We start from the raw sequence: 12,422 nt of genomic DNA, 5'->3' as shown, positions 1-12,422 counted from the left end.
CTCCGGATTATCTCACCGGCGAGCGAGGCCGCGCGGCTCGGGGGCCCGGCCGTTCCACTGCGCGCCGCGCAGGGGGGAGCTCGCGCCCGTCTTGCCGGGATTGAGCGTCTCCCCCTCGTTGGTTCGGCCCCGATCCCCCTGCGCAGGCACCCACAGTGCGTCAGGCCGGCGCTTTATAGGGGCAGCCTGGGCGGCTCCGCTCGCTGTTTTCCTCCTCTCCGGGCGTCGAGCTCACCTGCGCTTCGCGACGATGCAGCTGAAACCCATGGAGATCAACCCCGAGGTGAGCGTCAGGTGCACCGTGGCCCCGGGAGCGCTTGCCTGAGGGTCAGCCCACGTCAGGGAGCCGTGTCGCTGACTGTTGGTTTTTGTGTGTTTTTCTTTGCATTTGTCTTTCAGATGCTGAACAAAGTGAGTGGCGTCTCGCGCGGCCGCTGTCCCCCTCCCCCCAGGAGAGCCGAGGCGGAAGCGCCCACCTGCTCCGTGCGGGTTCGCGGCGCTTGGACGGCGCCCTGTGCGCTCCAGAGGCGCGGGGCTGGGCGCGGTCGGGACGCGCTCCCGGTGCCTCTGCGTGGCGGGCGGGGGCGGGATGCAGGTGGCGGAGGAGGCCGCATCCTCCCGGGAGCGCCCGGCCCGGCTCCCGAGGGCGTGGCTCGGGCCGCGCGGACTCCGGCGCTCGGGCTTCGCGGGAGCCACGTGTGGGCCGCGCTTTGTGCTGTGTCATGGCGCGGGCGGGGCGGAGGTCCGAGCGGGGGCTCCTCCCAGGCTCCGGTGGGGGCGCCGAGGAGCCGCGCCTGCCCCGCCCTCCGGCGCTGGCCCCCCACTCGCCGGTCTCCACGAGCCTGGCCGCCTTGTCTCCTCCGCAGGTGCTGGCGCGCCTGGGGGTCGCCGGGCAGTGGCGCTTCGTGGACGTGCTGGGCCTGGAGGAGGACGGCCTGAGCGCGGTGCCCGCGCCGGCCTGCGCGCTGCTGCTGCTGTTTCCCCTCACTGCCCAGGTAGGGCGTGGGCCCGGCCTGCGCGTCGCCCCCGGACCCAGATGAGGCCTTGAGGACAGTATAGACTCCAGGCTCCTCTTCCCACCTGGCCTAGGCGCCCACAGCTGGCAAAACCGTCCCCTCCCTTTGGGGGATGGAGGGAGGAGCCCACACTCTTGGTACCTGCACATGGGGGCTCCCGTTGTAGATAGAGCTTATTGCCCTTGTTCAGCCAGCCAGCCAGCCAGCCAGCCAGCATTTCCTCAAATTTGGAAGAGATGCAGGATCTCAGTTCCATCATCCGTCAGGGAAGGAATTCATCTTACTCATAAGCTCTTTGAACCTAGGCTTTTCTGAGCCTTCCATGCTAAGGCATGGCTGGTGGGTTCCCTTTAAGGACTGTCACCTGCCAGTGTGTTTGGTTCTCAGACTCCTACCTTGCTGTTAAACGGAGGGGGATGGGCTTGCCTAAACCACAAGAAAACAATGGGTGCTTCAATTCACCTCTACTGCCTCGGTCTCCGGTGGGCTCGGGGAATTCTTCCCACTCTTCCACTCCCTGCTACATGCACACTTGGATTTTAGCTTCACCAGTGTGCTTTTGAAAAAAGCATAATCGTTTGTGTATGGTTCTTGCGTGGCCACCTCCTTCCACCTCTCTCATCCTCTCCTATCTGACCTTGTAGGTAAATGAATTAGGTGGGCATTAGAACAGTCTCGGAAACACCTTTTCATTTCCCTTTAGATGGTCTTCCTCCTACAAGTGTGCATGGATATATGTACCTCAAAGACTGAGCATCAGATATAAAAAAAGGTAGCTGGGATAATTGTCTTGCAATGTATGGATTTCCACTAATTAGCATGGTATTGTCTATCCCCTGTTGCTGCTGCTTGATTTGGGAGTGGTTGAGAATTTCCGTTAACAAAACTTGAGGCATTAGCATTTGGGGCATCATTCCAAACACAGAGTGAGCCTAACTGAAGCACCATCCTAAGTCTGGGTGTTCTAGAAGCACCCTCTGCATAAGTTAAGCCCTATGGAAATTCCAGATTTTCCTCCTGTAAATAGGTTAAAAACCCTTATTAAAGCTATTAGGATAATCCCAGTGACATGCTTTTTATTGCCAAAGCTTTTACTTAGGTAAAAACGGAGCTGCCAAAAATTGCAAGTCAAATTAACTTCACTGTTGACCAAATGAAATTCAATCTCCTCTCTTCTTTGAGCCCATCACAAAGCTTTCTTACTAGAGGAACCATGATGACTCGGAGGTTTTGAGCAGCTCTCAGATGCAAAGCCTCTGGGAGGCAGTGGTGCAGTGTGTTTGTCTTTGAAAAGCCCACTGGTCTTTTTGCTGGATCAAGTGGTTTCTGTTAGAGAATGTTCCTGTTTGAACATTTTATGTTTGAAAGAGCTCAGTACTTAGATTTTTTGTTCCAGTTCAGTCTGTCAGGTTTACTGAGCACCTATTCTGCGACACAAAACACCTACTGGGCTAAACACTAAAGCAAATTTAAAGAAAAGTTGAGGTTTGTAGGTTGGCTTCCAAACAAACTAATGTTAATATAGAAAGCATTTAATTTTGTCTAAGAGAATGTTGTGAAATCCTAAATGGACCACTTCTAAGACATTAATTTTAAGTGATAATGAAATATTTAAATAAGTGTCTCCATGCAAGAGCTCAAAACAACCCTAAGGATGGTGCTATCCCGTTTAAAAATTTTAATTAACCTGGAAAAGTGAAAAGCCTTAATAGACAATGAGTAACTCAATTTAAGGATCTGGTAGACACGTGATGCTAGAACTTCCCCCTAGTTGGAGTTTAAGTTGATCTTATGGGACAAGAGATCGTATTACTCTGATGGTGCCACCAACAATGCCTAAACTTCAGTTCCATGTACATAATGGAAGGCTACTAGAATTGGACCTACACTTCTGGTGTTCTGTCTGAATTATACTGGTTATGGGAATAGTGTTTCTGTAGCATTAGCACCTTGCTTTTAACTGAGAAGTTATACCTGCAAGGTCTTTAAAACTTGTTAGTGAAAGGTTCAGACAAGCCCACTAAATACTGTACAAAGAACTAATGGATGCTTTGAGAAAACTACTAGTCTCATTCATTTACTGGTCTCTACTCTCCTCTCCACCTCTCATTGCTAATCTGGCTTCAACCTGTATAGTTGGCAAAGACAAACCAGTGTCATTTCTTATAGGGTGAGGGGGAGTTTTTGTGAAATCACAGCCAGTACCCTAGGCCAGTTGTCTTTCCTTCATAAAAAAAGGGAGAGGGACTTATAAATTTCTTTAAATTTACCTTCAACAGTTAAGGCTTGTCTTGTTTTTGAAGAGAAGTATACTTGGATAGAACAGAAGTGGAATGTTAAAGAACAGTGGGCTATAAAATAACAGGTATTCTTGTTGACTATTAAATTAACTAAGGCTTGATTGGGACGCCCATGTGGAATACAGTCATTGCTGGTGTTAGAGAAAGAAACCTATTCGGCTCTTCACATTTCTGTTTAAAATTCCCAGGTTATATAATGAACTTGTCTGCTTTTTGACTTCATGACACCATCCACTTCCAGCTAAAAGGCTGCAGTGGTGTCTAGACAAAGCCTTGGGCAATATCCAAAGCCATTACTGCACTGCAGCATCTGGGTGGAGTCTCAGGACCTCTCAGAACTCCACCGGCTGGTGTGGGTGTGGGAGGCAGACGGGCCATTCCCTGAGCGTTGGTCGGCATCTAGAACCAAGGCTCCTGGTCACACATCCTACTTGTGTTTCCATTTACGTGGCAGAACTTACTGTGCTGCCATCTGTTCTTTGCATTTTAATTTTGAGATATTAACATGTTTTTTTTACATTCACAGCATGAGAACTTCAGGAAAAAACAGATTGAAGAACTGAAGGGACAAGAAGTCAGTCCTAGAGTGTACTTCATGAAGCAGACCATTGGGAACTCCTGTGGTACCATTGGACTTATACATGCAGTGGCCAATAATCAGGACAAACTGGAATTTGGTAAGTGTGAGTTTTGAGGCCAGTCATCCTCCAGTTGACCTCTAATTAACCATCAGTCTTCATTCTGAAACCCCCAGTGGTCTATTCAGCTAAGACATTTCTTTCAAAAATTCTGAAACCTGCTTATCCAGATATAATCAGTGGGTGAATTCTTGTTTCTCTTTTGAGGAAAGGAAACTCGTTTTCTAAGAAGCGTGGCTTGGCTTCTTCACCTGGAGAGGAGAGGGAGTGATACAGTTTTGTACTGTCACTCTGCATATGCTCTTCATTTGTAGTCAGCTTGGATGGGTCTCAGGTGACTGATAAAGAACATGTGAGGGCCACTTATTGTTGTGATTCTCCTACATTCAATTCTCAATGATTCTGAAGAATTAGAGATGATATTAAGCCTTAAAACATCAACAGTTAGGACCTGTCTTTAATGGTTCTGGGTCTCAAAAGGAACAGGAGAACCAAAAGAGCTTAGAGCAGCGGGGCACAGGTAGTGTGAAAGTTCCCGCAGAGAGGCACAGCAGCAGATCGCAACCTCGAAAGGATTCAGCTGCGGACAAAGTCAGGTCAGGGCCTTTAGCCCACCCTCCGTGGATGCTGCGAAGGACATAGAGGACATGAGTGAGGCTCAGCCCTAAAGCTTGTCAGAGGCCCAATTAGCACTAAAGTATGTTAAAACACATGGCTATTATGTCTGATTTAGGCCAAGAGTCAGCAAACTTTTTTAAAAGGCCAGAGAGTAAATCTTGCAGGCTTGAGGGTCGTATGATCTCTGCCCTTGTAGTGCTAAAGCAGCCATAGACACGATGTGAACCAATGGATGTGGCTGTGTTCTGATAGAACTTTAGAAAAATAGACAGGAATCTGATTTAGACAATAGGTGGGGTGGCTAAGAACTGAATAATTTCAACTAACAGTCCACACTTGCTTCTGGCAGTGTAAAAAATATTTCTTTTTACAAGGGAAATGTAGCCAAGACTACTGCTGGTTTACTTTTGAAATTAAAAAAAAAAAATCACCTGCCTGGCCATAAACATCCAGATCTAGAAGTTGCTTTTTCAAATATTAACTTGACTGAGCCATATTAGAAAGTTGTAGCTTGATCCTTTCTATTTCTTCTGCAGTCAGTCTCACTTTGTTTACACTACTGCGTTCTTGAGGTCAGCAGAGGTACTGTGATTTTTTTGTAACCATGGTCATGATGGTGCCAAAGGCTTAATCTGAACCACAGCCATCCTCATAAAGTTAAGAAGATTTCTATCACTTCCAAATTTTGAATAGTCCCAATTTAACAAATTACTTTTTTTAAGTTTAGAGCTGAAAGTTCAAGTTTAGATCTTTGGAAATTTAATTTGTTCTTGCTCTAACTGGGTAGTCGCTGTCTCCTAGACTTATTCACACTGAGCAACGACTAAACACAACAGCTGTCAGCCAGTCAGCTGTCCCTAGGCCAGATTATTTGGCTCTTTGCATTTCTATTTAAGATTCTTAGGTTAATGTCTATTTGAACAACTGTATTTCTAAGCTTGTATTTTCTACCCTAAGATAAAAATCTTGACTGAGAACTATTATTAGATTAGAATGTTATTGTTAATCATGTATGCAATTCACAATTGTGCATTTCCAGGTGCTGTAGGTACAGCAATAGACAACATGATTCATTTTTATGGCACTAAAAATCTCACAAATACATGTTACCAATGGATAAGTGCTGTAACGAAGTGATGATAAGAGATTTGAGAGATGAATGGGAGGTGAAGGGAGTTGGGGAGGGACCAGGAGCAGGTAGGAAAGCTTGGCACATGGAAGAAATGGTGAGTTCTCAGGCTTGAATGCAGTGATGAGGGAATGGTGGGAAAAAGTCTGGGATAGAAGGTACAACCCATCCACATCCTTGGAGGCCATAGTAAAAATTCAGGTTGCTAAACATGACTGGCTGTGCAACAGCTTGAATCAGCAATAAATGTGCACCCACTTGCATTATTTTATCTGTACTAATATGTGCTTTTTTTTTTTTTTTTTTTTTAAGAGGATGGCTCAGTCCTGAAACAGTTTCTTTCTGAAACGGAGAAGTTATCCCCTGAAGACAGAGCAAAATGCTTTGAAAAGAATGAGGTAGGAAGAGAACTTCCAGAGCATCACTCTTTCAATAACTGGAAGTTTTTGTGCTAATGATTCTCTCTTATCTTCAGGCCATTCAGGCAGCCCATGACGCCGTGGCCCAGGAAGGCCACTGTCGGGTAGGTACAAACACAAATCAGAGGTAGGCTGCCCAGGTGCCACCTGTGTTTTCCCTAAAATATGTGTACTAACCTCTTACCGGAATACAGCAAATGTCATTTTCCACCCAAGGCCAGTTACCACTAGAAAATTCTGCTGGAATAATGCTTTGACCAGACCTGTTTATGAAACTGCCTCTCAGAAATCTAATAGGCGGTTAACAAAGCCTTGAGTAAATTCAAACTGATAGTATTTTGTTTAGATCCAAATGCATCTAATAGAGTAACACCCCACCTAGTAATTGAGCATTTCCGATATTCTCACAGACTATTGGGTACAGTAAGATACACAAACAAGGACTGACAGTTTCTAGAAGGCTTATGTACCGTTAATCTGAACAGAGCCTTCTAGTCAACTGTTAAATTAGGTTTAAGTCAGTTATACTGCTTCTGTAATGAGAGTTTGCTCTGCCACGTTCCAGTCTTGACCTTGGATGAGATACTTATCCTCCCTAAGCCTTAGTTTCCTGCTCAGTGAAAAGCAAGTCACAGAGTTCTGACAGCTACAGCCCACCTACCTTAATGGACTTAGATTAAAGCCTAGCATATAGGGAATACATAAATATTATCTATAATAATTTCAAAAATATACAAGCAAGTTGATTCAAGGATATTATACTTACTGCATATTACATTTATTTTTAACAAATTAAGTTCTGCTTTATAAAATACTCATTTTCGAAAAAAATTTCTTGGCTCTTCAGGTAGATGACAAAGTGAACTTTCACTTTATTCTGTTTAACAACGTGGATGGCCACCTCTATGAACTTGGTATGTTTTGCTCCATTTCTGGAATCTAATACAGTTTCATACTTATTTTCTTTTTCAGTATTGCCATGTAACTTTATAGCACTTTAGTACATTGTTTAGGAAGCCAGAACAACAGGGTGTTCTCATGAGAGAACTTAACCCTTTATGCTACCCAGAGCTTCCCCTTGGGCAACTGACCTGCCAAATGAATAGCTTTAGTCATACCAGTAAAGAGACTAGACCAGTACCAGTCAAGGTGGGAGTGTTCAGTTTTTTCTTCTCACTTTCCATTACACCACTGTCAGTATAGGATCTCTAGCATCATCCTTTTCAGACAGGGAATGCTTTGGGAAAAAGAAATGCCTAAATATGACCTTGTTGGTGTAAAAAGGACTTGCACATGTTGGGGCAATTTCTCTTAACTGGCATATGGCAACAAGAAATATTATCCATCTTGTAAGAGTCATCCTCTTTGTATTAATAGAGAAAGCTGTGTTGTCTCAAGTCAAGCCACTGCCTATGGGCAAATGAGCTAATCGGCAGTCATTGAGGGGCAGTAGCAATCTCAAGGTGCCCTTCTTGCCTCCACCTTCTTGCACCTCAGAGACTGAATTTGCCTTTTGCTCTGTGGTTCTTCCCAGGAGATGAGGCACAAATCCTTCAGTTAGGGTGGCTGGATTGGGCTGTGTGATCTTGTTACTGCTTGTAGATGAGAATGGCCTGGGGTGGGTATCTAGGAGCCCTTGAACCTCATTTCCAGCATGTTACTTTATAACTAGGCTTCCTTTGTGGGGGTGGCAGTGGTATTTGGAAGAATCTAAAACTTCTCTTTACGCTGGACAAGCAGAGTAGCCAGGAAATGTGCAGAGAAAATTGACAAGCCTGACTGCTTTGTTCTAGATGGACGAATGCCTTTCCCGGTGAACCATGGCACTAGTGGAGAGGACTCGCTGCTGCAGGTAAGCTTTGGAATCCATTCCCAGTAGGGCCCATGCATCTTTAGTCAAGCTGTCTATTCTAAAGTGGCCACACTTTTTCAGTACAGCCAGTACCAATCATCTGGGTTAATAGCATTCTGTGGGGCTTAAAGATCATCTTAGTAATTCTACCTACCTTATTTTATAGTTATAGCAAGTGGTTTTAAACAGGATCCTTCAGAGCAGCCCTGACTAATCTGTATCGTGTGCTGTCTGTAGCCCACAGTGAGAATTAGCCTGAAAGCCATTGCTTTGCTCCTTTGTGGGATTAAGGTGACCATTGTCCTCTTGTCAGATTACATAATAGGTAACGATCTGTGGACCAGCAACCTGAGCCTTTCCTCATCTCTCCCCGACTGCTGGATTTGGGTCAGTTTTGTAGGTAGCGTATTATGGATTCTGGTTAGGCAGTTAACTTCAGGAGCATTTTCTTCCCACATGGTCCACTGTTATAGGGCCAGAGTAGTAGTTTCAAAACATTCCTGACAAGAACTTTAAGATCCAGAGTTCACAGTGTAACCATCCCAGTACAAGTGACTACCGAAACCTCTTAGTTCTGGACCAGAGCTGGTAGATTACTTACGGCCTCTTCACCCTGAAAACCAGTCTCTATAGTTGAGTCAGTTTGCTGTTATCAAGGAAAATTGCTTAATTGTGATGAAATAAAAAATGCTATTGAGGTGTGACTACTGCATTTGTAATACTAACAGTTAATATTTTTTTCAGCACTTGCTGGATGTAGACTGGGGGGTTGACTCAGACAAAAGATGTTTTAGCCTTGGGTGGCATATGGGCCCTGTTGCAAGTACTCAATTCTGTTTCAGCTCCAAAGCAGCCCATAGACAATGGATAAATGAGTATGTGGCTGTTGCTGTGAAACTTTAGTCACACAAACAGGCAGCAGGCTGGATTTGGCCCATATGCTGCAGATTGTGGACTCCTCTAACAAGTGCTTTTCTAAGTAACTTAGAGTTTTTATGGAATCTTTCTAAGGATACTATGAGGCAGGCTTTATTCACATTTTTCAGATGAGGAAACCAACGTGCAGAGGTTAGGTGATGCCCAAGGTCAATGACTTAAATGGAAGAACCATGGCTCAAATCTAGACAGTCTGTCTCTAGAGCCTGTACTCTTAGTCACTGTACTATGCTGCCTTTCTATACAATAGACCTGTCCTTGGAACATCATAGACCTGACGACCTAAAGGTGCTTGTGGGCCAAATGGTGCCACTCTAGGAGGGAGGGTCACTTTCCAGTTTGCTGATACATACACCTGAGATCAGTTGGAGCTGATTCTTGGATAGACAGGGGTATATGAGAATAGTAACAAACAATGAGAACTAGACTTGGAGAAGCAGAATGGGGGCAGCTTTGCACGAGAGAGTCAGCATTTACTTAGGGAAAAAATAAGAACAGAGGCAGAATTTCTGGTCATGATCATTTGGGGAAAAGACTCTCCAAATAAAGCTCTGAGGCCTATTCTAATTCATATAGCGCTATACTAATACCATAAAATGCACCCCTACAACTCCTGTGTGAGGAGAATTTATGAGGTGTGGGGAAGGTAAAACTTTTTTGTTCAAAAAAATAAAACCAACTCTAATTGGGATCTCATTTAAAATTAAATGAATGTAAACTGGCATCTTAATTAGTGAACATTCTAGAGTGAGGCTGGTTGTATATGGTTAAAGATGTTTTAGGTTTTTCAAACTATACACAAAATTTATTTAAGCCAGTGAGAAAATACATAAACTTAGCCCAAGCATCCTAAATTGAATGACTTAGGTCTCAGCTCAGTGTCTATACAGGAGGGGGCCATTTTCTCTAGAGGACCACACTTAATATTAGTCAACACTGTAGTAAAGTCCTACACAGGTCTGGAATTTCAGTGTATTAAAAATTCTGACAAAATGTAGATGTCAGTCTAGACTCACTTTAGTTTTGCTAAGTGGTTTCAAAGCAGGAATGAAACTCCACTTTGGTTGATCTTTTTAAGGGACACACTCATTATTGGGTTGGTGATTTCTAGACTTTGGGAGCTGATGCTCATTGTCAGAGTATGACCTGTCCTCTTAAAGGTCTTATAATTGTGGAGCTATCTTTCAACTGGACTCTTGACAAATTGAACAGAGTGATTGATATTTATGATCCCAAGGCATTTTTAAAACCTAGAATTTAGTAAATTACTAATACAGACATCCGAGATATTGTGGGTTTGATTCTAGACCTCGGTGATAGAGTATCACAATAAAGCAAGTTGTAATCTTTTTGCTGGTGAAAGGTCTTTTCTTCAATATGTTAAACGCAAAATCTGTAGCGCTGTGGCTGGTGTGTCTCGGTTGGTTGGGTGTCGCCTTATGCACCAAAAGATTGCTGGTTTGATTCCTGGTCAGGGCATGTACCCAGACTACAGGCCTGATCCCTGGTAGGGGGTGTGTAGGAGACAGCCAGTTATCTGCTCTCACATCAGTGTTTCTCTCTCCCCCTCTCCCTTCCTTCCTCTCTAAAAAATCAGTAAAAGCAGTTTTTAAAAAAATCTGTGGAGCTCAGTAAAGCAAAATGCATTAAAAGAGGTATGCCTGTATTGGGATCAATTTTTTGTTACCAATCTTTGTAATCTAAGTCTTAGAATTAGTAACACATCATTTGTCTTATCTGGAATACCAGGTGTTTAAACTTTTAATGCTCTTTTGTAAAATCTTTACTTGGAAGAAATTCATCTGTGCTCTGGGAATTTCTGAGTTAGGAGAACTTTTCCATTATGGAAGACATTAATTTTCTATCTTGTTTCGACTTGAGAAAAAGTGCACAAAATAGTGTAGTTTTGTTGTCAAAACCAGGCACAAGGTGGGAGAAACAGGGCATTTGGTGGAAGTGATAAAGGGTGTCCAGGCTTCTGAAGTCAGATCTCTGATGCAAGTCGTCTCTCCCATCACGTGATTTTTTTTCTCTTGCCCTTGTTTTCAAGTTTAATGGGAAGTTGAAACTTGACCATGGTGAAGTTTGAGCGTTCATAGGCCTTACTGGTACTTTTCCCTTTGAAACTTTCATTTTGAGCTGTTGCTGTTTGGATATTAATGAGATCCCTCCTTTTCAGGATGCCGCCAAGGTCTGCAGAGAATTCACTGAGCGTGAGCAAGGGGAAGTCCGCTTTTCTGCCGTGGCCCTCTGCAAGGCCGCCTAATGCCCCGTGGGAAGGGACCAAGCACTTCTCCCCTCTTCCTTTCACCGTCTAAATATATCCCTACCAGTGTAGTCTTAAAATGCTTCAGTGTTGTAGAAAACGGCTGTTCTCCTTTGGTTCTGTAGCTATACTCCCCCTCTCAACTACACCCAAGTGCTAGCAGAGCTCAGCTGTCAATTGAGCAGTTCGGTGTAAGCTCAGATGGCGAAGCATTTCCCTCATGTATGTCTCGTACCTCAATATCTAATGCTTTACATGGCTACTTTGGTTTGTGTCTGTAAGCTAAGGCCTTGGATGTGGTTTAAACTGTTTGTCCTTATAAGGAATAAAACTTTTCTGCTGATCAGAGAGAAGCCTACACTGGTTTTTATTTTCTTTCCTACCTTCCCCTCAATATATCTGAAATTATTTGAATAGTAATAGAGGTATATATCTTCCATATAAATAACTCCTACAGCATAGATAAAAAATATTACTGGTTTAGTGTCACTAGCCATATTTTCTATACATTTATATTACTATGTGTACTTGTATAGACTGAAATATTTAAAAAATATATTTTAGCCCTCCCGGGCGTGGCTCAGCGGTTGAGCGTCGACCTAGGATCCAGGCGATCAGGATTTGATTCCCGGTCAGGGCACCTGCCTGGGTTGCAGGCTCGATCAGTGACTCTCTCATCATTGATGTTTGTCTCTCTCTCTCCCTCTCCTTTCCTCTCTAAAATCAATAAAGATATATTTAAAAAAATGTATTTTAGAACAATTTTAGATTTATAGAAAAATTGAGAAGATACTTCAGTTTCTATATACCCTTCATTTTCCCCTTTGTTATCTTACATTAGTGTGATGCATTTGTTACAATTAAGAATATATAATTTTAATGAAAAATCATGTTACTAATGACTAAAGCTCACAGCTTAATCAGATTTCCTTAGTTTTTACAAATACCCTTTTTCTTTTCCAAGATACCACATTTCATTTTATGTCTCATTACACTCCCTTTGGCTATGATAATTTCTCAGACTTTCCATGTTTTTGATGACGACAGTTTTGAGGAGTACTGGTCAAGTATTTTGTAGGATAGCCCTCTATTAGGACTTGTCTGATGTTTTTCTCATAATTAGAATGGGGTTACGAGTTTTGGGGGAGGAAGACCACAGAGATAAAGTGCCATCTTCGTCACATATAAAGGGTACATGCTATCAACATGATTTATCACTGTCAATATTGAGCTTGATCACCTGACTGA

At 43.5% G+C, this 12,422-nt stretch overlaps 1 protein-coding gene across 1 annotated transcript; it reads left to right on the top strand.

Moving 5' to 3' along the window:
• Positions 1-722: 722 nt before the first annotated feature.
• Positions 723-11,527, top strand: UCHL1 (ubiquitin C-terminal hydrolase L1). The gene is made up of 7 exons (XM_087828186.1): positions 723-995; positions 3,843-3,993; positions 6,014-6,099; positions 6,177-6,228; positions 6,972-7,034; positions 7,914-7,972; positions 11,088-11,527. The coding sequence occupies exons 1-7, from the start codon at positions 723-725 to the stop codon at positions 11,172-11,174; spliced, it is 771 nt and encodes a 256-aa protein (XP_087684312.1). The 3' UTR covers positions 11,175-11,527.
• Positions 11,528-12,422: the final 895 nt, after the last annotated feature.

Source organism: Miniopterus natalensis, chromosome 1 (genome assembly GCF_054644295.1).
Source record: "Miniopterus natalensis isolate mMinNat1 chromosome 1, mMinNat1.hap1, whole genome shotgun sequence".
Lineage (NCBI taxonomy): Eukaryota > Metazoa > Chordata > Mammalia > Chiroptera > Miniopteridae > Miniopterus > Miniopterus natalensis.
This window is presented reverse-complemented; position numbering and strand designations above follow the sequence as displayed.